The sequence below is a fragment of the Dendrobates tinctorius genome, unplaced genomic scaffold (genome assembly GCF_039654945.1).
Source record: "Dendrobates tinctorius isolate UK_male_01 unplaced genomic scaffold, ASM3965494v1 ptg000214l, whole genome shotgun sequence".
In the NCBI taxonomy this organism is placed as follows: domain Eukaryota; kingdom Metazoa; phylum Chordata; class Amphibia; order Anura; family Dendrobatidae; genus Dendrobates; species Dendrobates tinctorius.
The window spans coordinates 7,042,902-7,070,810 of NW_027361881.1; the positions used below are offsets into that span (position 1 = coordinate 7,042,902).

Sequence of the window (27,909 nt, forward strand, 5' to 3'; positions counted from 1 at the left end):
GCAGCTGTCAAGGACAGTGGGTTGCGGGATTACGGGAAGACAGTCGTCCTCATTATATGCGCTCGGTTTCAGGACTGCGGTAAAACAAGAACCTTAAAGTGCTCATTATAATACAGATTAATGATAAGGTCCTAATTATCTCATCAGGTCTCATCCGCCTCGGCTCCATTCCCCTGCCACGGCTTCACGGGACAGAGTACGTCCTATATGTGACGGCTACGGATGACAATTCTTCGGGGGGTCCTCGCAGCCTCACCAGCACCACCACAGTCATGGTCCGAGTGGATGATATTAATAATAATAAGCCTATTTTTTACCAGGCGAGTGAGTCATGCTATGCATTATACAGTCTAACATTTTGTAGTCAGTGTTAAAGGGGTTGTCCAGTACTTGAATATTGATGATAGGTCATGAGTATCATATCATTTTGGGTCCAACATCCTGTTCCCCCAGCTGTTTGCAGGTCTAGATGATATAAGGCTCTGCACGCCATATAGTGGCCATTCTCTGGTAGTGCAGCTCGGCTCCTATGGAAGTGTATGGAAGCTGATCTGCAGTACTGAGAACGGCCACCAGAGTGTGAACAGCTGTGCTGTTCCGGCTCCTTACACAACTGCAAAAAGTTGATCAGACCCCACTACTGAGATGTTGACAATGCATCCTAAGGAGAGAACAATATCTAACTTCTGGATGTCTGATGGGATTTTTGCTCATTCTAATGTTGATGTTGCGTCCACCTTTACCCAATCAGTGTGCAGATTATAGCAAGAACGCCTCTGTCCTGGAAAACCAGCCCCCAGGAACGTACGTACTCCAAGTAGAAGCCAAAGACGCCGACTCTGGGGTGAATGGACAGGTGAAATATGGGATTGTGCACAGAGAAGGCTCGTTGCCGGCATTCACCATCCATCCGGACACCGGTAACAGCAAAATCATTATCACTTGTATATAAAAAAATATGTATCACTGTAATTTGGTGCAGCATGACTAATTTATCACTACTGCCAATTATTCATACGGTTCTGGCATATTCCCAAAGCCGTTATGGAGTATGTCTTCAATACAGAGATGGCCCTGTCTGACCCTATGATCTGACTTACCGATAAGCCCCAAGGGTTCATTCACTCGGCGGATATATGTGCATCGGATGTGTATGGCGGCACACCGAGTCACTCGTTACCTTATGTACCCGGTACTAAAGGTGCCGCCACATGGTTTTCATCGTGCAAAGCCAACTGTTTCTTACCTGGGGAAAGTATGCAAAAAAGCTCTCTCAAGAAGAAAGAAAACTGTCTCCTTCCTCCTCGTTGGCATGCACAAACACAAATCTCACCATGCCCATTAAAATGCTTTATCGGACGTTGCATTGCCAATTGGAGATTTCACACACTGCGCCGCTACAGACAGTCCAGGCGGCGGCTCCTGGAACTGAAAGCCACAGCGTATAAAATCCTACTGTTCACAAATTCATTTTCTAAGGTCCAAGTATATTATTTTTTTTTTCCCTCAAGGGTAAAGAATGTTCTACCGACCATGTAGTTGTGGGTCTAAGTTGTGGAACTCTCCATGGTGCTGGAATCCCATACTGGGTGCTGGCGGCTATCGATGGGCACCAAAGAACGTGCAGGGATGAATTCAGCGTATTTGTATCTTTTCCCTGCAGGTGTCGTAACCACTTTGCAAAGTTTCGATCGTGAGAGAGAGAAGGAGTATCCCCTGACTATAAAAGCCACGGACCAGGCCACCGATCCTCTCATCGGGCTTTGTCAGATTAACATTGCCATTCTGGACCAGAACGATAATGACCCGAGCTTTGAGAACAACCGCTATGAATGTGAGTAAGCCTCATTTCTGCTCTTAAGATTACAACCAACTTGTACTCCCATGGTCATGTACGTTGCATGTGCCTAATGCATCCAAGTAGGTCACCGCTATAGACTGCTGGAGCTCAGACTCAATGACGCAAACCCGTGACCTCATGTGCTTATATTGTTGCTTGTATCCATCAAGTTATAGTAAAGATTACTGGCATGGTGTCATTTCCTCCCAGATTTCCTGAAAGAGGACACAGCCGTGGGAACCAGCTTCCTTCGTATTGCAGCTCATGATGAAGACTATGGTGTGAACGCGGCGCTTTATTACTCTGTGGCGGGTGACGAGTCGCCTGTGTTTCAGATCAACGACACCACCGGATGGCTCTACGTCAACCAACCTTTGCCAAGGGTACGCAGCCGATTTTAGGAAGCAATATGTATATTTTTTAATGAGTGTCGCAAAGTTTAGATTTAGTAGAGTCAGTCATGGGCAATGGGCATTGTCCTAGGGTGCAGGAACCAGGGGGGCTCTCTTGGTCTTCCTTTTCGGATGGACCTTTTGATGGTTATGTCAACTTTTTTTTAATCGCTGCTTAGATACTTGGGTAGTTCTCACCATAAAGACCACAATGTTTCCAAATTCCTACTTGCCGGGAGGTGGTGCGCTCCTGAATATTGGCATTTCGGGCAGGTGAGATGACTGAGCCTCTTGCGTGAAAAGTGCGCTCTGCCTTACTAGGAGCAGAATTGGAGCAACTTTGCGTCTGCAGCTTCGGCGGAGCTGAAGATGGGGAGATCCAGCAATCCCGCCAGTGTCAAAGCAGGTTACAAGCTTGATTATTACCAAGGAAAATGTTGCAGAAGTGTCCGGTAACCTAATCAATGAGTAGTGCAATAGAACATTTACAAAAAATCCCTTTATTCTCAAGAAAGGATAGAAGGTAAATTGCAAAGTTTCTGGGTTTTTCAAGCACTTTGCAATTGGCAAAAAAAAGCTTTTAATCTTCTTAAAAGACTTACGAAAATCAAACTGTCTTTTGGGAGAGTATGTAGCTTAAAGAAAAAATCCAAGTATTATAAAAATCCATTTAATCAGGAAAGAGGAGGGGAAATTGTGGCAAATGACAATAGGCAGCGAGAGAAACTTGGAGATAGGAACAATCGCCTTAGGTTTGTATGCGCTTTGTTCTTTCCATGTGCCCTACTGGAATTTCCTCCGATGCATGAGATGACCAGCAGCTCTTCTGACAGACAAAGACACATGTTGGGAGCGCATAATACGATGCTTTATTCTTGCAGCTGCTTCAAGTTTAGGGGACATTTTAAGATCTCACAGCTGGTGGCCGGAGGTCCACGTGACTTCTGGGATTTGCGGACAGTCAGGAGGCCCCATCAAGCTGTCAAGTTCACTTTTCTCAGCATCTCTACATCTAGACAGGAACATCTGGAGGTGGATCTGGCACTATGCAGGGAAGGCAGATGTTAGAGATGCCAACGCTAAAGCCCAGTGGAGGAATCTCTGGGAATCTGAAGTTGGTGGTCAAGCCCGGAACGATATCCTGAAGGTTCGAAGGCCTATATATATTTCCTTTGTTTGTATTAAAGCCTTTTCTCTATTTTAACCCTTTAGAAGTCCTTGATAACCCAAGAAGTCATTGTGACGGATCGTGGAAACAGAAGCACAAGGGTTGAGGTTGCCGTTCGAGTCACCGACGCCCAAAATCAGCCACCTATATGGGAAAAGGATAGATATGAAATTATCATCCCCGAGAATACTTTGAGAGATACGCCCATTGTGGTATGGCATATTTATTAGTATATTATTTATTGAGTGATCAATAGGATTCATTATAGTTCTGATTTTTGGATTGGGAGCTCCTCGGGGGAGGGCTGAAAGGAGACTCCTCCCTCTTGCTATCTTTTGATTGGATAGATTTAGACTTTTGTTGCAGTGACCTACATTACAGCCAATGCTCAATCTTGAATGATGCATTATTAGGCCAAGGCTATAAAGCAGTACAGAAAAAGGCAAAAATAACATCCCACAATGAATATTAAACAAGAGCAAACATGTTCCTGTCATAGTTTTTTTTTATGCTCTGCATAACCCAGACGACCAGGTCTACAAACCACAGGACCCGAGGTGACCCCTGCTGTTTAGGAGGCGCATGAGTCATTTTCTACAGGCAGAAATTTCAATTTGGAATGAGGTTTTTCTGTAGTCGCTCATAAATCTGAATCCTCCCCGCACAATATGTGTCACTAGATTCACACGTCTCGGAGAGTGCGCGTTTTATGTGTCTTTTAATGCATGAGAAACACAGCGGGATGATCACAAATGACTTCCAGGCCGCTAATGTTAAATTTTACATTTTATTTTGCATTACTCAGTGGTTTTTCTTCGTCTTTCGACAATTAGTAGGACTGTGTTCACTGCTCTGTAGAAGGCCAGGTGCAAAACTGTCATTCAGCTAGGACTGAGAAAATGTCATTATTGCCCCATTTTTTCCCTAATTTTTTTTTTCATAGAACACCAACTTATAAGTAAAGTGGTGTTAACGTTTTCAGATGTTTTTGATATTTCTGTAAATGTCCTTTCGATGCAGACGGTTAAGGCCACATCCCTCTTGGGAGACCCCCGAGTGACCTACAATTTGGAGGAAGGACTGGTCCCCGAGAGCAACATGCCCGTACGCTTTTACCTGACTGTGAATAGAGACGACGGCTCGGCTTCTGTACTGGTGGCAGAGAACTTAGATTATGAAGCAACCAAAACCTTCATCCTGAAAATCCGGGCTCAGAACGTCGCCTCCGTCCCTCTAGCGGCATTCACTACGGTCTATATTAACATCACAGGTGGGACTGTGGTACCCCGGTGCGGTAATGAAATGTTGGGTTTGATAGTTTCCGGTCGGACACTGACGTAATACGTTGAACTTGCAGATGTGAATGACAATGTCCCGTTCTTCAGCTCCTCTATATACGAGGCGTCAGTGACCGAAGGGCTCGATCTTGGGACCTTGGTCCTTCAGGTGTCTGCATCGGATCAGGACCTGGGTCTAAATGGGAAGGTAAACTAGAAATATAAAAGGAATTACTAGATTTTTTAACGTAAATATCCAATCTGTCCTTTTTTTTTATTTTTGTTTTTAACCCAATTGGTCCTGGTGACAGCAAAAATTATCCTGGTGTCCCCAGTGGAGGACATCGGCTTCCTATTGGTGGCAGGATCTTTTGAGGTCCTTCAGGAGCCTATATAAATATCGGGATGAATTATCTGCTGAGGAATCGCCTTCTTTACTTTCCAGATCACTTATTCTATCTTGGAAGATCGCAGTGGGGATCACGCCCTTTTCCATATAGATCCCGAGACGGGCAGCATCTATACCGCTGCCGTGTTTGACCGAGAGGAGAAGACTTCATATCTGCTGGAGGTGAAATCGTCTGATGGATCAGAGTCTGCTAGACCCGGAAAACATGGGCAGCCCAATTCTGGTGAGGGGAGAACTGTAATATTGTCAAAGAGTACCTGGTGCCAGGGTAAATTAGTGCACAAGTAGCACATGGCCACCCTAGACAATCTAAGACAGAATACATTATCTGCACAGGGAGCTCCCCCTAGTGGTGACTGCAGACAGGATCTTATCATGTATCTCTGTATACAGGGAGCTCCCCCTAGTGGTGGCTGCAGACAGGATCTTATCCTATATCTCTATATACAGGGAGCTCCCCCTAGTGGTGGCTGCAGACAGGATCTTATCCTATATCTCTATATACGGGGAGCTCCCCCTAGTGGTGGCTGCAGACAGGATCTTATCCTATATCTCTATATACAGAGAGCTCCCCCCTAGTGGTGGCTGCAGACAGGATCTTATCCTATATCTCTATATACAGAGAGCTCCCCCTAGTGGTGGCTGCAGACAGGATCTTATCATGCATCTCTGTATACAGGGAGCTCCCCCTAGTGGTGACTGCAGACAGGATCTTATCATGTATCTCTGTATACAGGGAGCTCCCCCTAGTGGTGGCTGCAGACAGAGATAATTTCGCTTTGTATATTCCATGAATAAGAGCTACATATCAAGAAAAGATCTCTGACCGCTTTGAAGCTAAATTGAGGATAATTGTGCTTTTGAGTGTATGTGGCTCACATTCGAATGGTTATCAGAAGTTTGTGTACAGAATGAGACAGGACTAAGTAATTTTATAGCTTCTGGCAGCAAAATGGCAAAGCAATCCCCTGCAAATAACACATAATGCACTCCATACTATAAAAAGGATCCATTAAAATGGTATGTATGGCAAATTGTATTCCTATAATCACAAACCTAATAAGAGAATATATATGTGCAGACAGCGGAGTAAATGTGCAGCACGCAGGGCTGCCGGCTATACAAACAGTGTGAATATATAATGAACGCTGCTGAGATAAATCTCTGTCTGGCTGAAAGGATAGACACTCCCAACTAAATGGTCGCATTGGGGGATGAGACCCAAAATATCACCGCCACTGACATCAAAAATCAATTATTCCCGTGTTATCTGTTGAGGAGAATTGATGCTGACGTTCATTTCATCTTCAAGAGATTTGGAATAATGCGCTTGTATAAATTGTTGCCAGCCCCGGGGGTCGGTTCCAGTATCGTCTGTATATTAGTTTTCATTTAACGCTCGCCCCGACAGGCTAAGGAATCGTAGCTGACAGAAATGGCTCATTCAAGCATTTTAATTTCCTGCCTCTTGTCTCTCTAGACACTGCCTACGTGCGCATTTTTATCATCGATGTCAATGATAACCAGCCGTCGTTCACTCAAGGAGCCTACTTCGTAAGCGTGGATGAAGATCAGGACGTCGGATCTGTGGTGGTCACCGTGAGCGCCAGTGACCCTGATGAAGGTAGAGGACAAAGGGAAAAAAAAAGGAAAAATTGTAAAAAAATTTCTTAAAGGGTAACTCCACCTGAACGACATAATGTCCTTGTAGCCTTACTACCCGGGCTCTTGACGTCTTAGTGAATGCATACAAAATGTGTCCACCCAAGGACCCTACTTTGAAACCAAGATGGTTCGAGATAAGTGCATGTAGTCGAGACCTCCAATTATAGAGCCCTTAAAATGCCCCCAATTCATACTGTGGTGTCATATCTAAGCCCCTTGGACACTACGGCATTGTGTCCTCTTTGTTCCTTGAAGTGGTAATGATCTTACACGTATGCCATCACTGATTTATTCTAATTTATTACCAACAAGTCCGTGCCTTCATAGGAATGAACGCCAACATCCGATACCAAATCACAGCCGGGAATATTGGCGGAGTGCTAGATCTGAACCCAGAGACAGGAGCGATCCTTATTGTCCACCCCTTGGATTACGAAGATGTTAAGGTCTATGTGCTCACCCTGTTGGCTTCCGATGGTAAATGGGAAGATTTTGCCACCGTGACGATCAACGTGTTGAACAAAAATGATGAACCACCAGTCTTCTCGTTGAATGAGTACCGAGGAAGTGTGACTGAGGAGCTGGCTGATTTACCGGTGTTTATTCTGCAGGTAAGATCCTACAACGTGGGCTAAAATCTATGCAGTCCCACTTACTAAAATGGGACCAAATTGCACCAATTCAGTTGTAAGTTGTCTTTAACGACTCCTTTTCTCCATTTTAAGGTTTCAGCTACAGATCCAGATCATGATCAGCCAGGAGGGATCACGTATTCTCTACACGGAAGCGGAGCTGAGAACATATTCACCATTGACGAGAAGACTGGAAGCATCTTTGCCGTGAAGCCATTGGATCGAGAAGAACATGCCATTTGGAGATTTGTGGTTCTGGCCACGGATGAGGAAGGAGACGGACTCACTGGATTCACAGATGTGATCATCTATGTGCACGACATAAATGACAACACCCCCCAGTTCATCTGTTCCCTTAACATATGCAACGCTAGTGTGGTAGAACACGCTCCACCCAATACTTGGATTATGGAGATGTCCGCCATAGACCTAGATGACAGAAACGATGGACTAAATGCTATTCTGACCTACTCGATATTGTCCAATCCAGTAGATGTGTTGGGCCTTGAAATGTTCAACATAAATCATAATACTGGAACCATTTACATGGCCAAGGGTGATGTCGATAGGGAAAGGAACTCTTCTTTCTTACTTCTGGTCGAGGTTAAAGATGGCGGAGGTTTGTCATCCACCACTACAGCCACCATCACCGTTTTAGACACCAATGACCATGCACCGAAATTTACTCAAGGAACTTGGAAATCCACCATCTTGGAGACCAGCGCAGTTAACTCCACTGTCCTCCGAGTCTTTGCAGTTGATGAAGACGTTGGTGACAACGCTTTGCTCACTTTTAGCATCGTTGATGGAGATCCAGATGAGAAATTCTTCATCGAAAACCCAATGAAAAACCAACAGGCAGAGATTAAGCTCAAGAAGAAATTGGATTACGAGAATCCTCAAGAGCGTTGGTTCAACCTCAGCATTAAAGTAGAAGATAAAGACTTCTCTGGCTTTTCCCACTGTGTGATAGTTCTGCAAGACGCCAATGACAACGCCCCGATCTTCAGTCCTTTACTGACAAAGGTGGATCCTTTTTCCGAAAACGTAACACTCGGCACCATCATAGCCAACGTCATGGCAACTGATGCCGATTCTGGAGAAAATGGGCAAATTTCTTACAGTATTGCACCGGAATCTGATGTTTTTGAGGAATTTTTTGTTGACCAAGAAGGCTATATAATCGTAGTAAAACCACTGGATAGGGAAGTCCTAGCCACTTACAGTTTAGTCACTTTGGCCACTGATAAAGGTTCTCCGGCGCAAACCGGCACCACGACTCTTCTCCTCTCCTTGTTGGATGTAAATGATAATGGCCCCAAGTTCGATGGGATATACCTGCCCGTAGTTTGGGAAAATAGCGATTTCCCTCAGACCTTGCGGTTGAATGACAGCTCTTATTTATTGCACGCAGTTGACGTGGACTCTCCGGAGAATGGGCCACCCTTTCGGTTCTCTCTACCTAACGACCAGCAAAATTCTACCGACTTCCTGCTGGTTGATCATGGAGATAACACGGCATTAGTCCAGGCCCTGAGAGCGTTCGATAGAGAGCGTGAAAAAGAGTTTCACCTCCACATCATCATTACTGATAGCGGACATCCACCAATGAGCGCCACAAATACGCTGACCATAACCATCGGTGACGAGAATGACCACAGTCACCAAGCTGGACAAAAAGAAGTCTACATTTATGTCCATGGAGGTAAGAGAAGCAAGAGATCGTTTGAGTCTCACGTAACCTTTTCAAAAGCTCAGGCTGCTTTGTTTTTCCTTCATGCTTTGCACTGCAGTTCTGCTTGTTCACATACATGCTGGAAGTCAGCACAAGAGGAGAACGATTCCATGGATTCATGGAGATCGGGCCCCTTTTGTATGCTCCCAACTCAGATTGTTCCAGAAGCTTTTTCCATTTCTTTGTGTTTGGTCGCAGGTTCCGGTGATCGATCCGATTCTTCTCCTCTTTTTTTCTTTAAAATAAATGAAAAGATAATAAACGAGCATTTGGTTCCTTCTAGAATCCACCCAGATTTATTCCTCATCCGCCCGGCGTACACCCGCCTGGCATTTCACATTATATGGGGGTTTTTTTCTCGCCTTTTAAATCACCTAAAATAATGACTCCCTCATCCCGTTCCTCTCCGGCTGTTGCTCTACATGTCAGTAAAATGCCATTAATCCCGTGTCCTATCTCTAGTTTGGTGTCCCCGTTGCATTATTTTGCATTTATTGGCATTCAGATGTGGCGGTCAACCTTTTGCTCGTTTCTCTAATTTACTGAAACCATTAATCTTGATGTTTTGCTCCCCTGGAACGTCAGACCCTGCTCGATAGATATATACTTAGTCTAATAGCTGGAGACGGCTCTAATGTTCTGCGCTCCGGTGCCGCGTACCAGCGGCTTGATTATATGGGGCGCTAGCGCAGCACGGTGACAACATCTACACCGGAGATAAAGGTCGGCTCACAAGCGGGTTTGTTTTTAGAAATGCAGAACGCGTTCACACGATGTAGATATATAGTTGTGGGAGATGCAAAAAAAAAAAAAAAAAATTCCATTGGGTCAAATATTTTTTTTTTTTGTAATAAAAGGATCATAAAGCCAATCTCCGGAGCAATGGTCTCCGGCCTGTGGCTCTACAGCAGTGCAAAACTACATCTCCCAGCATGCCAATAACAATTCATGTCCCCTGAATGGATTTTCTGCTGTTCACACGCAACAGAAAAACTAAAACTCCTGCACGGAAAATAAGAAACGTGCTACTTATTCTCAGGAATCCTGCACAGAAAAGGCGACAAATCGGCACAAATACCACACACGGGATAACACCCGTACAATGGCTTCTATGCCCAGAGTAAGCGTGGGCACCACATGCTGTAATTTGCTGCACAGCCGTACGATGATTTCCACACCCCTCTGTGACGATGCACCTCTTACCCCTGCAGTGCAGTTTCACCCCTGCAGCAGTCACCGACAAATGTTTTATGCTAAACCGCACCCGGTCCTTTTAGTTCTCCCATGCAAAAATAAGTGCCCCTTAATATAAATAACTACGAAACCCCTTTAATAACCACCATATAGCCTGAATCTAACAATGCCCCCAGAATACCCCCTCATCCATGATGTCCCTTACAGTGCCACCTTATAATATGATACCTCCACAGTGCATGTCCCACATAGTATGATGCTCCTCAGTGTCCCCCCCCACACACATTGGTGCCTTGCACACCTCCCTGCGCACATGGTGTCCCTCAGAGTACCCCCCACACTATAGGATGCTCCTCAGTGTCCCCCCACACATTGATGCCCTGCACACGTCTCTCAGATTACCCCCACACTGTATGTTGCTCCTCAGTGTCCCCCCAAACATTGATGCCCTGCACCCCTCCCTGCATTGTTTCCCTGCACACATGGTGTCCCTCAGAGTACCCCCACACTAAAGTATATGATGCTCCTCAGTGTCCCCCCACACATTGATGCCCTGCGCACATGATGCCCCTCAGAGTTCCCCACATAGTAAGATGCTCCTCAATGTCTCCCCACACATTGATGGCCTGCACCCATGGTGTCCCTCAGAATTCCCCCACATTGCAAGATGCTCCTCAATGTCTCCCCACACATTGATGCCCTGCACACATGGTGTCCCTCAGAATAAGCCCACACTGTATGATGCTCCTCAGTGTCCCCCCACACACATTGATGCCCTGCACCCCTCCCTCCACACATGGTGTCCCTCAGAGTTCCTCCACATAGCAAGATGCTCCTCAATGTCTCCCCACACAGATGCCCTGCACCCCTCCCTGCACACATGGTGTCCCTCAGAGTACCCCCACACTATATGATGCTCCTCAGTGTCCCCCCACACATTGATGCCCTGCACACATGATGTCCCTCAGAGTTCCCCACATAGTAAGAAGCTCCTCAATGTCTCCCCACACATTGATGCCCTGCACCCATGGTGTCCCTCAGAGTTCCCCCACATTGCAAGATGCTCCTCAATGTCTACCCACACATTGATGCCCTGCACACATGGTGTCCCTCAGAGTTCCCCACATAGTAAGAAGCTCCTCAATGTCTCCCCACACATTGATGCCCTGCACCCATGGTGTCCCTCAGAGTTCCCCCACATTGCAAGATGCTCCTCAATGTCTACCCACACATTGATGCCCTGCACACATGGTGTCCCTCAGAGTACCCCCACATTGTATGATGTTCCTCAGTGTCCCAAACACACATTGATGCCCTGCACACATGGTGTCCCTCAGAGTACCCCCACATTGTATGATGCTCCTCAGTGTCCCCCACACACATTGATGCCCTGCACACATGGAGTCCCTCCACATAGCAAGATGCTCCTCAATGTCTCCCCACACACTGATGCCCTGCACACCTCCCTGCACACATGGTGTCCCTCAGAGTGCCCCCACACAGTATGATGCCCGCAAAATAAGATGTGCTCCACAATGCCTCCACTGAGGGTCCGACATATCATTGGTGTAGCCTGTGCGACCGCACAAGTGCCCAAGACCTAAGGGGGGACCATTTCTACCTCCAAAGCGGGTGAAATTGTGCATTATGATGAGCTATTGGACTACAAAGGCCCATATATTGTTTTTGCACCGGGACCTCTTCTGTCTCTGTCCGCCAGTGCCTCCACTCATGGATACCCCACAGTATGCTCTCCATCCTCCACATTTTATGTAGTGATGTCATCGCCGCTGCTGAGCTGAGATTCAGGCGCACAGGCTTCATGGTGGAACTGGGAGCCAACAGCTGACATGTGGACATACCCCCGAACACCTGGGAGATATGAGACCACCCCTTATAAACCTTCGCTCCTAGAACCACGCACTCTGCAGAGCGCCGGTAAGGAGCGTCGTTGGCTCTGCATTTCTCTGCTTCCTCCGTCTGTAGATGAGGCCCGTGAGTTTTATTCATTTGCACTAATTGAATCATTTTTAAGTAGGTTAATGACATGTAAAATGTACGGGCTGATGTGCATTAGATCACTACGAATCTGCCCATTCCTCGTCCCGTCACGGATCCTTCATGGCAGCACCGGCCAGAAGTAAAACCGCGTTCACATTGATTGGAATTAATAGAATAATTCACGCCACGTTCACGCTTTACTGCGCTGCAAATTCGCGAGGGGGATTTGTTATAAACCAGAACAGTAGTACAATAAGCAGCATATATATGGGTGGGCAGGGAGGAAGTTGTGTGAGGGGGGTCCTATCCAAAGTTTCTTCCGGGACCGATACTTTTCTAGTTATGCCCTGGGCAGTGGTGTAATACAAGGCGGTGTTTTATTAACATACTAGGATGGTCACATTTTCACCATTTTTTTTTAAGATCGGGGTCTTCCAGCAGCACAGAGTACTTCAGGACAATGCTGGTGGTATTGAGCAGCACTACACGGCCCGTGCTGTGGATGGGGAATATTGTTTTTCTCCTATCTTTTGCACATGCATTTGTTCCGTGCGTCTGTATTGTGCCCCCTGTATCTCGCTGTGAGCGCAGCCTCCCGCCGCTCCGGACCTGTCTGATTACGGAGATGATTGACCACATTATTCTTGTCTCGTCCCCTCTGAACAGCGACTCGGTCAGCAGTCAACGTCGGGAAGGTCTTCGCTCCGGATGAAGATGACTGGGATAATAAAACATTCAGCGCCATCTCGGAGATGCCAGCGTAAGCGCCGCACTGCAAATCACAGGCTAACCCAAGAGCGGGGGGGCGTACTTCATCAGGACAGGTGTCTGGCACTTCGCTGTCACCGGCTACGTGGCCATTAAACCTAATGTGGCGGCTTATAAAAGCCGAGCGGCGTTGTAACACGTACGGATGGGAATGTGACATAAAGGAGGGATCGGGGGGGGTTCCTAAACATCCTGTCAATCAAGCCATGGAAGAAAACCTGTGTACAGCCTGAAATGGCTGATAACAGGGAGCAATAGATCAGGACTTGCCTGTCCTGAAATGGCTGATAACAGGGAGCAATAGATCACAATAGATCAGGACTTGCCTGTCCTGAACCGGCTGATAACAGGGAGCAATAGATCACAATAGATCAGGACTTGCCTGTCCTGAACCGGCTGATAACAGGGAGCAATAGATCACAATAGATCAGGACTTGCCTGTCCTGAACCGGCTGATAACAGGGAGCAATAGATCACAATAGATCAGGACTTGCCTGTCCTGAACCGGCTGATAACAGGGAGCAATAGATCACAATAGATCAGGACTTGCCTGTCCTGAAGCGGCTAATAACAGGGAGTGACAGAGCGTACAGAAAAGGAGGAGAGCGGATCTGCAGATGACAGATTTATTGCACATGTTGCCATTGCTTCAGTGCTACATTGTATCTGTTTCAGTAAATATTTACATTAAGTAATTGAAACCTCATATTGTGCTGTTCCTCTGTTCTCCCTCCTGGAAAGGAATGTTTTGTCAGTGATCTATGTACCTATATAATCTGATGCTGTCAGATTGTGTAAGGATTGTCAACATCCCGTCATAGCAAAGTTTTAAATCATTGTTTCCAAGAGTAATAACAGAGGAACAACACAGCTCTGAGATTCTTTCAATTGCTTCCATAACATGGTGCCACCGGGTGTTCACAGTGTAGCAACATGCATGTGAGATGAGCGTGGCAGGACACACATGCTCAGTTATTCCCCCACTGCTAGGTGCATTGCAATCCTCTATTCCGCCCAGAGGGGGGGAGGGAAAGAGACTGATTCCGCCCAGAGGGGGGGGGGGGGAAGCAGACCGATTCCGCCCAGAGGGGGGGGGGAAGCAGACCGATTCCGCCCAGAGGTGGGGGGGGAAGCAGACCGATTCCGCCCAGAGGGTGGGGGGGAGGAGACCGATTCCGCCCAGGGGGGGCGGAGGAGACCAATTCCGCCCAGAGGGGGGGGGGAAGAGACCGATTCCGCCCAGAGGGGGGGGGGAGGAGACAGAGATTCCGCCTAGAGGGGGGGGGGAAGGAGACAGATTCCGCCCGGGGGGGGGGGGGGGGGGGGAGACAGATTCCACCCAGAGGGGGGAAGGGGGAAGGAGACCGATTCCACCCAGAGGGGGAAGGGGGAAGGAGACCGATTCCGCCCGGGGGGGGGGGAAGGAGACCGATTCCGCCCGGGGGGGGGGGGGGGGGAGGAGACCGATTCCGCCCAGACGGGGGGGAAGGAGACCGATTCCGCCCAGAAACCAGCAGCAAGCTTTTTCTATTGTTTCCCAGCATTTCAGGACATCATTGCAAAAATTATCGATGGCTGCAAACCCTTTTCTTCTTGTTGCCTCTTCCTTAGTCACTTTCACCTAGACAGTAATACAGGAACCATACAACTTGTGGGAAAGTGTGACCAAGGAACCTACAATCTGAAGGTGACAGTGTCCGATAACGTCTGGCCAGATGTCGTCTCCACCCTAAGGATTCATGTAAAGGAGATATCGAGTGACGCTATCTACAACTCCGCATCTTTGATATTAACAAGTACGTTTAGAATTAATTCCTTTCGTATAAGGTGTCGCCCCCTACCTGTCAGGTCGTTACACATTTTAACCCTTCCGTCCACTTCTGGGAAAGCTGTGTGACAACTATTGGAAACTGTGTTGCGGCTTCAAAAAAGTTGGTCATTCACGCTGAGAGGCAAATCTGTCTAGTTACAAGGGTTGGTCACCTCTGAGGACAATTGTTTTTTTGTTTTTTTTTATCTTAACTGCATGTATTTTGGGGCTAAAAATTATATCTGCAAATCTGTTTCCTTAAAAATTTTGCACGAACAGCCTTTCCGGGCCCTTTGTTTTCCTACACTGTAGTCTGTAGTCATAGATCATCTGAGAGGAGCCCAAAGAAAGACAAATAAGAGTTAGAAACTCTTTGATTTTGGAATGAGCTCACTGACAGATTCTCAGTTAACTCATTCTGCAGCCAGTAAAAGGCAAACGGTGCAAAAATATATAATGGAACTCAATTACAACTATGATTTTTAGCTAAAAATACATACATTTATGTAAGAAACAATATTGTACCAGAAGGTGGACAAGCCCTTTAAGCAGATATTATCTTGCTGCTTTACAAAACTAAGCAGCTGTGCCATTTAGAAAGACGGGGGAACTGCAGTGGCAGCCGTATTAGTTGGTACCCACACGGATATGATATCAATTATCAGGACGGGTCCGGATTTTTAGGTATCGGCAAATATTACACCAATTACTGAATGGTAAACTTTGTATTTTTATTTAAAGACGTGACTGCAGGAGAGTTCATAGTAAAGGATGATCTAGGAATAAGCAAAGAGGACCAACTGCGGAGGGTCCTGAGCGAAGTGATCCCTGCCCGACCGGACAACATTCAGATCTTCAGCTTGAGGGGTAATGAGCGAGTGACAGAGGTGCGGCTGTCCGTTCTGGACTCTTCATCATCTTATTACAAAGCCGAGAAGCTACAGAATATTATCATCACACATAAAGACGAGGTGAGCCGCCTCTGGATCCGTCAGTAATGTTCCTGACCACTTTCTACATCGCAGCAGATATGGAGCGATCATTAGGCACAGTGTCACCCCGGCCCCATAGTCAGATGCAGCCCTTGCTCTCGCCTCCCCATTCTTCACAACTGAGGTCATAGCTCAAAATGTCAGGTTTTTTGTTTTTTAACACCCCCAAGACCATTTGTGTTGTGCACAATTCATGATAAAAAAAAAAACCTTAAAAAGGGAATGAGCGGTTTTGCTAATTATTGCTTTGACTGTATAGATCCCGCTGCCACAATAAAAACGATACTAGTCTTGTAGTAATCCGATGTGCCAGAGCTGAGAAATCAAGCTTTGAAGCCACATGCAATTTCGCCTGAAAGTGCATTGGAGGCGTGTCACTAGCCTCTGAGTGCACAGACACGCCCACAATGCATCTAATTTGGATGGGGCTTTAAAGCTCATTTTCTCAGCTCTGGCACATCGGATTTCTACAAGACTGGTATCGTTTTTATCGGTGAACTGTGATCTAAACCGTTATATCACTGGTGTTTCTGATTAGTAAATCATCCTAAAAGCTTCTCAAGTTGCCTGTTTATGGACTAAATGCTGTTTAAATAATGATGATGTCTGTCATGGAATATGTCGGATTTAAGAGGGACCATCGGGACCATGAAAACCCATTTATAGCCTCCATCTCCCTCCCCCTAGGCTATATGTAGTGATGGAGGAGAGGTTAATGGCGGGTGATGGCTCCTCGGTACCTGGATGTGAAGTTACATGTAACATAAGGCACTGCGATGTGTGCACTCAGCCGGGGCCCCAAAAAGTTCTGCTGTCACATGAATAATGGATCTGACCCTATACAGTACACCGCAACACCTTTTATCCACTGACATAAAATCCATCTCCTCGCTCTAATGGTCGCTCTCCTCCTTCCTACATTCTCCTTCTCCTCCAGATCCAGACAGCTGTGAAGACGGAAATATTCCCGGGAGAGGCTGAGTTCTGCCTGAGAGCCGTGTGCCTGAGAGGTGCCGGCCGCTCCTGCCACCGGACCATCCCGGACTGGCCGGTCCTGGTGGATGGGGGCAGCGTCTCCTTTGTATCAGCCATCCATAATGTGAGCGCGGCCTGTCGGTGTCCGACCCCCGGCGGCTCCCAACTGTCCTGCTCCTCTTTACCCCAAAATCCCTGTCTAAATGGTGGGACGTGTATGGACACAGCGACGGGGTACAGGTGAGGAGAGGATAAGAATAACGAAGAGCTGAACTTCTGTGACGGCATTAATTCTTCCTCTGCCTGTCTGTTCTCAAAATGCTGTAAAGATTGTTGTCATCTATTGTTCCCTGTTATCAGCCATTTAAGGCAGCAGCAGCGTAGCTGACACCACCAAAATCCAAACATTAACTCAGCAGAATAGTGAGTGCGGCTCTGGGGTATAATACAGGATGTAACTCAGGATCTGTAATGTATGTATGTACACAGTGACTGCACCAGCAGAATAGTGAGTGCAGCTCTGGAGTATAATACAGGAGGTAACTCAGGATCAGTAATGTATGTACACAGTGACTGCACCATCAGAATAGTGAGTGCAGCTCTGGAGTATAATACAGGAGGTAACTCAGGATCAGTAATGTATGTACACAGTGACTGCACCAGCAGAATAGTGAGTACAGCTCTGGGGTATAATACAGGATGTAACTCAGGATCAGTAATGTATGTACACAGTGACTGCACCAGCAGAATAGTGAATGCTGCTCTGGAGTATAATACAGGAGGTAACTCAGGATCAGTAATGTAATGTATGTGCACAGTGACTGCACCAGCAGAATGGTGAGTGCAGCTCTGGAGTATAATACAGGAGGTAACTCGGGATCAGTAATGTATGTACACAGTGACTGCACCAGCAGAATAGTGAATGCTGCTCTGGAGTATAATACAGGATGTAACTCAGGATCATTAATGTAATGTATGTACACAGTGACTGCAACAGCAGAATAGTGAGTGCAGCTCTGGAGTATAATACAGGAGGTAACTCGGGATCAGTAATGTAATGTATGTACACAGTGACTGCACCAGCAGAATAGTGAGTGCAGCTCTGGAGTATAATACAGGATGTAACTCGGGATCAGTAATGTAATGTATGTACACAGTGACTGCACCAGCAGAATAGTGAGTGCAGCTCTGGGGTATAATACAGGATGTAACTCGGGATCAGTAATGTAATGTATGTACACAGTGACTGCACTAGCAGAATAGTGAGTGCAGCTCTGGAGTATAATACAGGATGTAACTCAGGATCAGTAATGTATGTACACAGTGACTGCACCAGCAGATTAGTGAGTGCTGCTCTGGAGTATAATACAGGATGTAACTCAGGATCAGTAATGTATGTACACAGTGACTGCACCAGCAGAATAGTGAGTGCTGCTCTGGAGTATAATACAGGATGTAACTCAGTAATGTAATGTATGTACACAGTGACTGCACCAGCAGATTAGTGAGTGCTGCTCTGGAGTATAATACAGGATGTAACTCGGGATCAGTAATGTAATGTATGTACACAGTGACTGCACCAGCAGAATAGTGAGTGCAGCTCTGGAGTATAATACAGGATGTAACTCAGGATCAGTAATGTATGTACACAGTGACTGCACCAGCAGATTAGTGAGTGCTGCTCTGGAGTATAATACAGGATGTAACTCAGGATCAGTAATGTATGTACACAGTGACTGCACCAGCAGATTAGTGAGTGCTGCTCTGGAGTATAATACAGGATGTAACTCAGTAATGTAATGTATGTACACAGTGACTGCACCAGCAGAATAGTGAGTGCAGCTCTGGAGTATAATACAGGATGTAACTCGGGATCAGTAATGTAATGTATGTACACAGTGACTGCACCAGCAGAATAGTGAGTGCAGCCCTGGGGTATAATGCAGGATGTAACTCAGGATCAGTAATGTAATGTATGTACACAGTGACTGCACCAGCAGAATAGTGAGTGCAGCTCTGGAGTATAATACAGGATGTAACTCGGGATCAGTAATGTAAGTAGTGACTCTGCTCTTTGTAGAATATATTCAGGCTGTACACATCTCTATACCGGGTTCATCGGGTATTTTTCTTGTGACGGATACGTTGTACATTCCTGGCCTTGGTGTCACCAGTTGGCGTTTTCTGCCATCTTTCCCTCTTCCCCACCAGACGGATAAGTGTCTTATCACACAGACTCTTTATCTTCGTAGTTCCTGTTCTCAGTATTTTTCGCCGGACACCTTTATTTTTCTCCGACGCTCGAGACTGAGATATGTTTTATTGAAATCTAAGGCAAAAAATGGATTAGAGTGAAACCGACAGATGGAAGAGTAATTTATATTTATAAAATGCGGAGTCACAAGGAGAGATGCCCGTGTGCCGTATGCAGCGCTGGTATTTCTGTAATCCGGCCATAAATCTGATTGCTGCACCGTAACAAGTTGCTCACGGGAAATGCAATTCCGCTAAATCTCTCTTAGCATATTTGGATGTAAATGCCTGTGTAGAGATGTGAGGGGGGGGGCTGGAAATATTACTGAGAACGGTGCCGAAATATGTTTTTTTTTATCTTTGTAAGGTGTCGCTGTGCATCACAATCCTACGGACCCCTGTGTCAGCTGACTCTGCGCAGTTTTCACGGTGACGGATTCGCCTATTTTCCGCCGATCCGGTTTTGCTCTGAAAACCACCTATCTGTAGAGTTTATAAGCGATGAGGCGGATGGGAACGTGCTCTATAATGGACCTCTGTCCAATCGGACCCCCGGATATTCGGAGTATTTTGTATCCATCGGTAGGTGTATGTATACTGTGGGTCCCACTTCGGACTACAAAGACCAAACAGGGGCCGTATAGTGGTAGACGCCAGTTCTGCAGATCATACAAGTGATTATAGTTTTTATGTTTTTTTTCCCCCATCTGGCCCAGATCTTCATGACGACTTCTTCCATTGTGCTGCCCTCCACAATTCTGTGCTTGTTGCCTACCCATGTGCCCTTATGGTAAATTGCCCCCATACGTTGATAATAAATAATAATAATAATGTTTCACAAATGGTGTCATTATCCCTCATATACAATACCAAACAGGCTAAAACAATGATGCCAGGTAGATATTGCACTTGAAAACTAATATTGTGGCAGACATCAGAATTTCTCACACCCCCTTGACTCCTGTGGGGGGTCCATAGATACATAGTTTGTCAGAGTTCTCTGAACGATTATTTTTTATCAGTTTTCAGTGCAGTTATTTTCCTTTTTGTTTTGTGTATTTTAAAGCTTTAGTGCGAGGCATCCCCCGTCTGAAGATAGGACAAGTCAACCATTTCCTACTTTTACAGCTTCCTGACGTAGTGAATGCAACTGATGGAAAGTGGCATCGGATCGACGTAAGAGTGAAGAAAAGGGTCAGTATCCGGATCACGAATGTGTAGGATACAGTTTTGTGCAATAATCATCACTATGGTTGATAGAAGTCAGTACATTTCTGTGCAATAATCATCACTATGGTTGATAGAAGTCAGTACGCTTCTGTGCAATAATCATCACTATGGTTGATAGAAGTCAGTACGCTTCTGTGCAATAATTATCACTATGGTTGATAGAAGTCAGTACGGTTCTGTGCAATAATCATCACTATGTTTGATAGAAGTCAGTATGCTTCTGTGTAATAATCAGCACTGTGATTGATAGACGTGAGTACGCTTCTGTGGAATAATCATCACTATGATTGATAGACATCAGTACATAGATACAGTGTAGGATTTTAGTGCATTATGTATATTACTGATCTATACAGTGCATATGTGTATATATATACACATACACTTTTTTTCCTTGCAGGAAGTAACCCTCACACTGGACCGCTGCAGTGCAGCCATTATTAATGAGAGAGAGGGAGTTGGCAAGAGATTATTATCGGAGGATCGGGCAGGATGTGAAACTGGAGGAATGATGACCAAAGAGTGGAGGTGATTTGGGGGCTGACACATATGCGTTTATCTTATATCTACAACTTTATCGGCAGCAATAGAAGCGGTCTAACGGGTAAAATCAAGACGTTAATTACGTGACATTTTCTTATCTTTGCCCATAAAGGACCTGGAATCCTCATCACGTTCTCCAGCTGGGGGGGAATAAAGCATCATCGTCTCCAGACAAAACTTTCAAAGGATGTGTCCGTAACCTAGTAGTTAACAAGGAGGTCAGTGACATCCTGTCTTGTGTAAGTACAGGATCTGGGCAAAGTTGTTATCACCATCACAGAGCACCATTACCTATTAAATGGTGAAAAATAAAATGAATATTGGGGTCAGCCCAGAGTTTACAGTGAGTCTAGACGGTGGCGAAATTACCCTTTACAGACTGAAGCTCTGACGTAGAAAATAGATATAAGATGTGTACTTGACCAAAAAATAAACCTCTATACTCTTGGCACCCCCCTCCTGCCCTGGTTCTGCAGCTCCCTGCCTTGTCCTCCGCTGGCTCAGTTTCTAATGCTCTAGTCTCGTCTTCCACCTTCACAGTAAAACATAGGAATCTGGCAAATCGGATTTTAGCAGATTTGCTCTTTTCTGCTGGATTCTGATGTCTCGCCGGTCATTTAAACATTGTTTTTTTTCTCCTCCTACTCTAGATGTACGATCTCGGAGCCCCTATAGAGTCAGTCCACAGCTCCCCCGGCTGTGCGGCCTGTGAGGTCTTCAGCTCTGCCCCATGTGAGACCGAATCACCATGCAGCACCGGAGAATTTGATGCCTCCGTCTCTGGCCAACAGGAATGTGATAAAGGTACCGTCCAACGCTTCCAATAATGTTCCACTAAAATAGAAACATCCTATAAACGCAGCAAGTGAAACATATTCATGAGGTCGTCTTCTTTTTCACCAGACGCTGCAGAATATTTCTTCCAGGCCGGAAGCTTCGTCCAGTATAAATTTTCCCACGCGTTTCATGCACAAAGGACACATTTCCAGACCATGGTGAGAACACGTCAATCCAACAGCATCCTCCTGAGTGTGTCCTCAGAAGACCAAACCGAATACATCATCATGCAGGTGAGAGGGATCTGATGTAAGTCCAAATGTACGGCCCAAAAAAGGAGGGTCTATCACAATTCCCTCTTCTCATCCCCATCAGATAATTCGTGGGTTGCTCGTTGTGTCCTATAATATCGGAGATGGCGATTTCGTGGTTCGACTTCTCAATCACAGGGTTGACTCTGGGGAATGGCAGGCGGTCACTTTGGAGAGGATGCAGAATGAATTCACCTTGCGTGTGGACGGAGGGGGAGATCACCGCGAGATCACAGCTGCACATGGGACGTACAAAGAGATCAAAGTGGATCCCAGCAGCATCATTCTTGGAAGTGGCAACCTCCAAGCCCTCAGCTTCCAAGGTACATGGGATTTATATATGACCGGATCCCACCATTGTACAGATCCCGCAGTATTTCGTGTCAAGGATCTGAGACATATTAAAAGTTCAGCCACGGAGAAGTCGGGGTCATTTGCGAAGTCTAAAGTCCTAGGGATCCCCACAGCTACCAGCTTCTTGATTTGTTCTATAAATGATATATGTTCCTTTTTCCCCTCAAAAAATAGTCGTACAGTTAGCAAATAATACCGCAATGCAAGTAACTAACTCCACCATACTGTTACTGATCAAAACCCAATGCACAAAAATACAGGTAATTTTCCCTGTATTCTTCAAGTAGAGAAATACCACTATATAGGGAACTAATATTACCACCACATAGTAACCAAATAATACCACCGTACTGCTAATTAACAAAAAAAAACCTGTACCAAGTCAGATATTGCCTTAATATAGTGGTAGATGCCATTTATACACTGGCATGGTGTAGACCATGTTGTATCATGGATGTTCTTTGCGATCATAGTCGTTCATTTCTCCGTTCAGCCCAGACCGCCACAACTATTTCATCATTTCCACACAGAAGTCGTTGGCTTCTTGTTGTTCCCTCTAAACAAACTTAAAAATGGCCCAATCAGTAATAATTCCACCCCCCATTGCCCACTCTCTTCCTCCACACAATGTCCCCCTCGCCTAACCCCGCTCCCACCACAATCCCAATCCTTCTCTCTGCGGCCAGGCCAATAGACACCGTGATAGAACAGAGATAACTGTATCCATCTGCTCAGGGGTCCAGGCTCTTCTGCACCCCCAGAGATCGCCACCACTGGCGTTACATACACTAATGACATCTTTCGTCTCAATGTCAATAGGCTGCATTAAGGATGCAAAGCTGAATAACTACAGGCTTCCCATGGAAAACCAGTCCGGCGCTCTGGTGTCTATTATTAAGAAACTTGGTGTGGATAAAGGTTGCGGATCAGATGTTTGTAGAAATCAGCCGTGTGATCGGGGATTTGTCTGCACAGACCTGTGGATGATTCACGAGTGCCGGTAAAATATCTAAGCTGGGTGGGGGGCAATTAATTGTTCCTATCGTCTTTATCGGGTCAGTGCTAATCTCCATTCTACCCCTTGTTGCCTCATGTAGTTGCCCCCCCGGACACCTCCTGTTGGAGAATACCACCGGCCGGTGGTGCCTCTACACCGTCTGCATGCAGAGTCCTTGCAAGCACGGGACTTGTATCCCACAGACGCCGGCCGAGTTCACCTGCCTGTGTCCTCATAGATATGGGGGCAGCAAATGTGACGTCGTCCTACACGGCCTGGATCCTGGATTAGGACTCAGCACCTTCCTCATCATCTGCTCCACCGCACTGATAGGTAATGAGTTTATGTCCATGCACTGGGATCATGGACTTCTTGGTGTAAGCTACTTCGATAGACCAGCATCGATGCCATATAACTGCTAAAAGTGACATTTGACTCCACGGATGGATGCAGCATGTGTCCTTATAGAAGGGGAAGGTCCACACAAGCTACAGCCCGCAGCCCATAATGCCGTACTGTGTGGCCCCAACCACTCTCCTCTAGGTATAGATAGTACAGAAAAACAGCCGCCACATCCCACCGATGGAGACGGCATTGTGCCAGCACTAGTCGCCAGTTCAGCAAGATAGATGTGAGTGCCCCCTACTGGCTACACACGGGTATGATCCTAGTTAGAAAGAAGAGGAGCAGTGCTGATGATGCCCCATGGCGCTGGCACTTGTATATGAATCCTCAAGTAGCACTCCGGGGAGCGGTCAGAAGTGTAGACTGGAGGCACTGTATCCGATGTACCCAGAGTGATCCTTTAATGGAATATCAATGATAGCGGATCCTTGGGGGTCTCGTATTCATGTTGTTCTCTGCATTGGACTTCATAAAACAGAACAGCAAAGGCCGTTCCCTAATTTTAAGCTTTATTGTGGCACAGTCTGAGAATTTGGCCTCAGACCAGACCCGGTTGTGGACCCCCGACCCTGATGTTCCTGGAGTGGTAGATGGTCGGCAGTGCAGATTTGTTACCGGCTGGATCCCACTAGTATTAGCGTCTATATTCCTGGTAATGTGAGCGGAATATAAATTAATGCTCTGAGGAAATGTATGTAACAGAAATGTATGCCCGCCAGCCAGAACATAACTACTGGGGGGATTAGTGGCGTCCTAGCTCACCGGGGTTCCTGTCTCTTGCAGCGCTGATTGCAGGCGCAGTCCTGTTCTCTCGCTACAGCAAGAAGAGGCGATTAAATGAAGGCGTCTATCATGTGTCTGCATACAAGGACGAGCCGGAAGACACCCGGCAAAATATCTTCCATTACAATGAGGAAGGAGGAGGGGAGGAGGACCAGGTGAGATTGGGGTCTTCACTATACGTGCAGACCCCAGAGGAGTAATGCTACTTTACTGCCTCCTCTGGGGTCTTCGCTATATGTTCATATAAAGCCCGCAGACCCCAGAGGAGTAATGCTACTTTACTGCCTCCTCTGGGGTCTTCACTATACGTGCATATAAAGCCCGCAGACCCCAGAGGAGTAATGCTACTTTACTGCCTCCTCTGGGGTCTACACTATATATGCATATAACGCCCGCAGACCCCAGAGGAGTAATGCTACTCTACTGCCTCCTCTGGGGTCTTCGCTATATGTTCATATAAAGCCCGCAGACCCCAGAGGAATAATGCTACTCTACTGCCTCCACTGGGGTCTTCACTATACGTGCATATAAAGCCCGCAGACCCCAGAGGAGTAATGCTACTTTACTGCCTCCTCTGGGGTCTTCGCTATATGTTCATATAAAGCCCGCAGACCCCAGAGGAATAATGCTACTCTACTGCCTCCTCTGGGGTCTTCACTATACGTGCATATAAAGCCCGCAGACCCCAGAGGAGTAATGCTACTTTACTGCCTCCTCTGGGGTCTTCACTATACGTGCATATAAAGCCCGCAGACCCCAGAGGAGTAATGCTACTTTACTGCCTCCTCTGGGGTCTTCACTATACGTGCATATAAAGCCCGCAGACCCCAGAGGAGTAATGCTACTTTACTGCCTCCTCTGGGGTCTTCACTATACGTGCATATAAAGCCCGCAGACCCCAGAGGAGTAATGCTACTCTACTGCCTCCTCTGGGGTCTTCACTATACGTGCATATAAAGCCCGCAGACCCCAGAGGAGTAATTCTACTCTACTGCCTCCTCTGGGGTCTACACTATATATGCAGATAAAGCCCGCAGACCCCAGAGGAATAATTCTACTCTACTGCCTCCTGTGGGGTCTTCACTATATATGCAGATAAGGCCCGCAGACCCCAAAGGAGTAATTCTACTCTACTGCCTCCTCTGGGGTCTTCACTATATATGCAGATAAAGCCCGCAGACCCCAGAGGAGTAATTCTACTCTACTGCTTCTTCTGGGGTCTTTACTATACGTGCATATAACGCCCGCAGACCCCAGTGGAGTAATTCTACTCTACTGCCTCTTCTGGGGTCTACACTATACGTGCATATAACGCCTGCAGACCCCAGAGGAATAATTCTACTCTACTGCCTCCTCTGGGGTCTTCACTATACGTGCATATAACGCCCGCAGACCCCAGAGGAATAATTCTACTCTACTGCCCCCTGTGGGGTCTTCACTATACGTGCATATAAATCCTGCAGACCCCAGCGGAGTAATTCTACTCTACTGCCTCCTCTTGGGTCTTCACTATACGTGCATATAACGCCTGCAGACCCCAGAGGAATAATTCTACTCTACTGCCCCCTCTGGGGTCTTCACTATACGTGCAGATAAAGCCCGCAGACCCCAGAGGAATAATTCTACTCTACTGCCTCCTCTGGGGTCTTCACTATATATGCATATAAAGCCCGCAGACCCCAACGGAGTAATTCTACTCTACTGCCCCCTCTGATGTCGGGGGTCAGAGTTGTCATTTATATCTAGTCCATTAATGACTAAATAGACCCATTGTATTCAGGGGGCAACGCATAGATATTCCAGGTCCTTGATAGAAAGATGCCACCAAGATTGGGGACCCCCATCTATTCTTTTCCTAACCTATGGCAATGCCATGATATTGGAGCAGGGGGTCTCGTACCAGTGGCTGTTGCAATATCACAGTCTGGCAGGACATGCTGGGAGTTGTAGTTTTGCAGCAGCCGGTGCTTTTTTTTTTGCACTAAAAATTACCAGATGCAAGGGGTTAACAGAAGTTGGCGTCATTCATATTCAGAGTAAGAGTAAGTGACTTGCCGATCGGCTTTAATTGTAATCTGTGTTTTGGGCAGGAAGCATTCAGCATGACGGATCTCCAGCTGTCTCTCCAGAGCAGCCCGGCGCTGTCGCTCTGCAGGAGGATGAGGGAGCAGCACAGGCATGGCCCCTTAGGCTGCGATCACCATACGCCTGACAGCCAGAAGGTACTGTCGCCCAAGAGCCTGAGCTGTTCTTTTACCGGTGAAGATTTTGAGCAATATTTCTACGACATCTGTCAGGACGCCGCGTACATGCGCGCATCGTGCGACAGCTTGAAGGTGTACGACACGGAGGGGACGGGATCCCCGGCCGGGAGCCTCAGCACGCTGGCCTCCTCCGGACTCGACTCCGACTTGGAATATGAAGACTTCAGAACGTGGGGGCCAAAATTTAGCTATTTGTGTAAACTGTACTCGTACACGGAGGACGACGATCCCTAACGACGCGTGAGGAGCGAGGGGCCGGATCGCGGGATTGGTCAGTCCACAGCGCTCACACTCAAGCGCTAGTGCAACCACACAAACCACTGTGAACTCTCCAGGACTTTGTAAAGTATCACAAAACCCTTCACCCCTTTTTTCTAGTGATGATTTTTATGCACCCCCTTATTTATGTGGTCAAGGCGGACACACGAGGTGATTCTGGCATTTAATGTAAATGTATTTGGGGGGTTAACATGTCAGAGGAACGAGAAGACAATGCAGCACCGCAGCCACAGATCCGACCTCCAGGACACTGAGCTATCACTACAAGGGATATTTATAAACTTCCAAACCCTACGGGAAATAATCACATTAAAAAGGACAAAAATTTAAAAAAACTGCTCTAAGAGAAGTTGGAAACCAATATTGATTTTGGGACTTTGATCTTAAAAATATGCAGAAATTTAAAAAAAAAAAAAAAAAATAAAATTAATCAGATTTCTTCGCCTCTTTCCTACTTCTTTCCTTTCCCAAGAATTTTTTTTTTGTATGTAAACGTGCCTTACTTTGTGCATGATTGGCCCAGTGCCAACCGTTCCTAAACTGTTTTATTCCCATGTTTTGTAAATCTATAAAATGCAATTTTTTCTTACTCAATTTCCTATTGATTGCATCTGGACACTGATACAAATGGGGATATTGTAACAAAAAAAAATAAAATATAAAAAAAACAAACAAAGAAAGTGGAGATCGGCTTTGTAGTCATTCATGTATGGCACTAGGGGAGGATGCGGCAGCAGGGATCCCTTGATCCGGAAGATCCTTTGGAATCCTATTAGTTTAGGCTCTAGAACACAAGGACCTGACATATGACAAAACTGTAGGTCTGACCACTGGAACTCCCCCCTTCCCCCCCCC

General features: G+C 46.4%; 1 protein-coding gene across 3 annotated transcripts in view; it reads left to right on the forward strand.

Moving 5' to 3' along the window:
- Positions 1–27,480, forward strand: part of LOC141058780 (neural-cadherin-like) — a 131,730-nt gene extending 104,250 nt beyond the window's left edge. For all 3 annotated transcript variants that reach the window (XM_073554996.1, XM_073554995.1, XM_073554997.1), the window contains exons 8-33: positions 148–320; positions 752–920; positions 1,664–1,834; positions 2,051–2,223; positions 3,445–3,612; positions 4,421–4,670; positions 4,758–4,885; positions 5,123–5,309; positions 6,567–6,710; positions 7,079–7,362; positions 7,477–9,088; positions 12,980–13,073; positions 14,693–14,877; positions 15,633–15,862; positions 16,821–17,098; positions 19,479–19,693; positions 20,178–20,305; positions 20,742–20,869; positions 20,997–21,102; positions 21,535–21,688; positions 21,788–21,954; positions 22,037–22,295; positions 23,146–23,326; positions 23,424–23,656; positions 24,512–24,666; positions 26,602–27,480. In XM_073554996.1, the coding sequence (XP_073411097.1) occupies positions 148–320; positions 752–920; positions 1,664–1,834; positions 2,051–2,223; positions 3,445–3,612; positions 4,421–4,670; positions 4,758–4,885; positions 5,123–5,309; positions 6,567–6,710; positions 7,079–7,362; positions 7,477–9,088; positions 12,980–13,073; positions 14,693–14,877; positions 15,633–15,862; positions 16,821–17,098; positions 19,479–19,693; positions 20,178–20,305; positions 20,742–20,869; positions 20,997–21,102; positions 21,535–21,688; positions 21,788–21,954; positions 22,037–22,295; positions 23,146–23,326; positions 23,424–23,656; positions 24,512–24,666; positions 26,602–27,009 (6,380 nt within the window). In that variant the 3' untranslated portion in view covers positions 27,010–27,480. The remainder of the gene's footprint in view (positions 1–147; positions 321–751; positions 921–1,663; positions 1,835–2,050; positions 2,224–3,444; positions 3,613–4,420; positions 4,671–4,757; positions 4,886–5,122; positions 5,310–6,566; positions 6,711–7,078; positions 7,363–7,476; positions 9,089–12,979; positions 13,074–14,692; positions 14,878–15,632; positions 15,863–16,820; positions 17,099–19,478; positions 19,694–20,177; positions 20,306–20,741; positions 20,870–20,996; positions 21,103–21,534; positions 21,689–21,787; positions 21,955–22,036; positions 22,296–23,145; positions 23,327–23,423; positions 23,657–24,511; positions 24,667–26,601) is intronic.
- Positions 27,481–27,909: the final 429 nt, after the last annotated feature.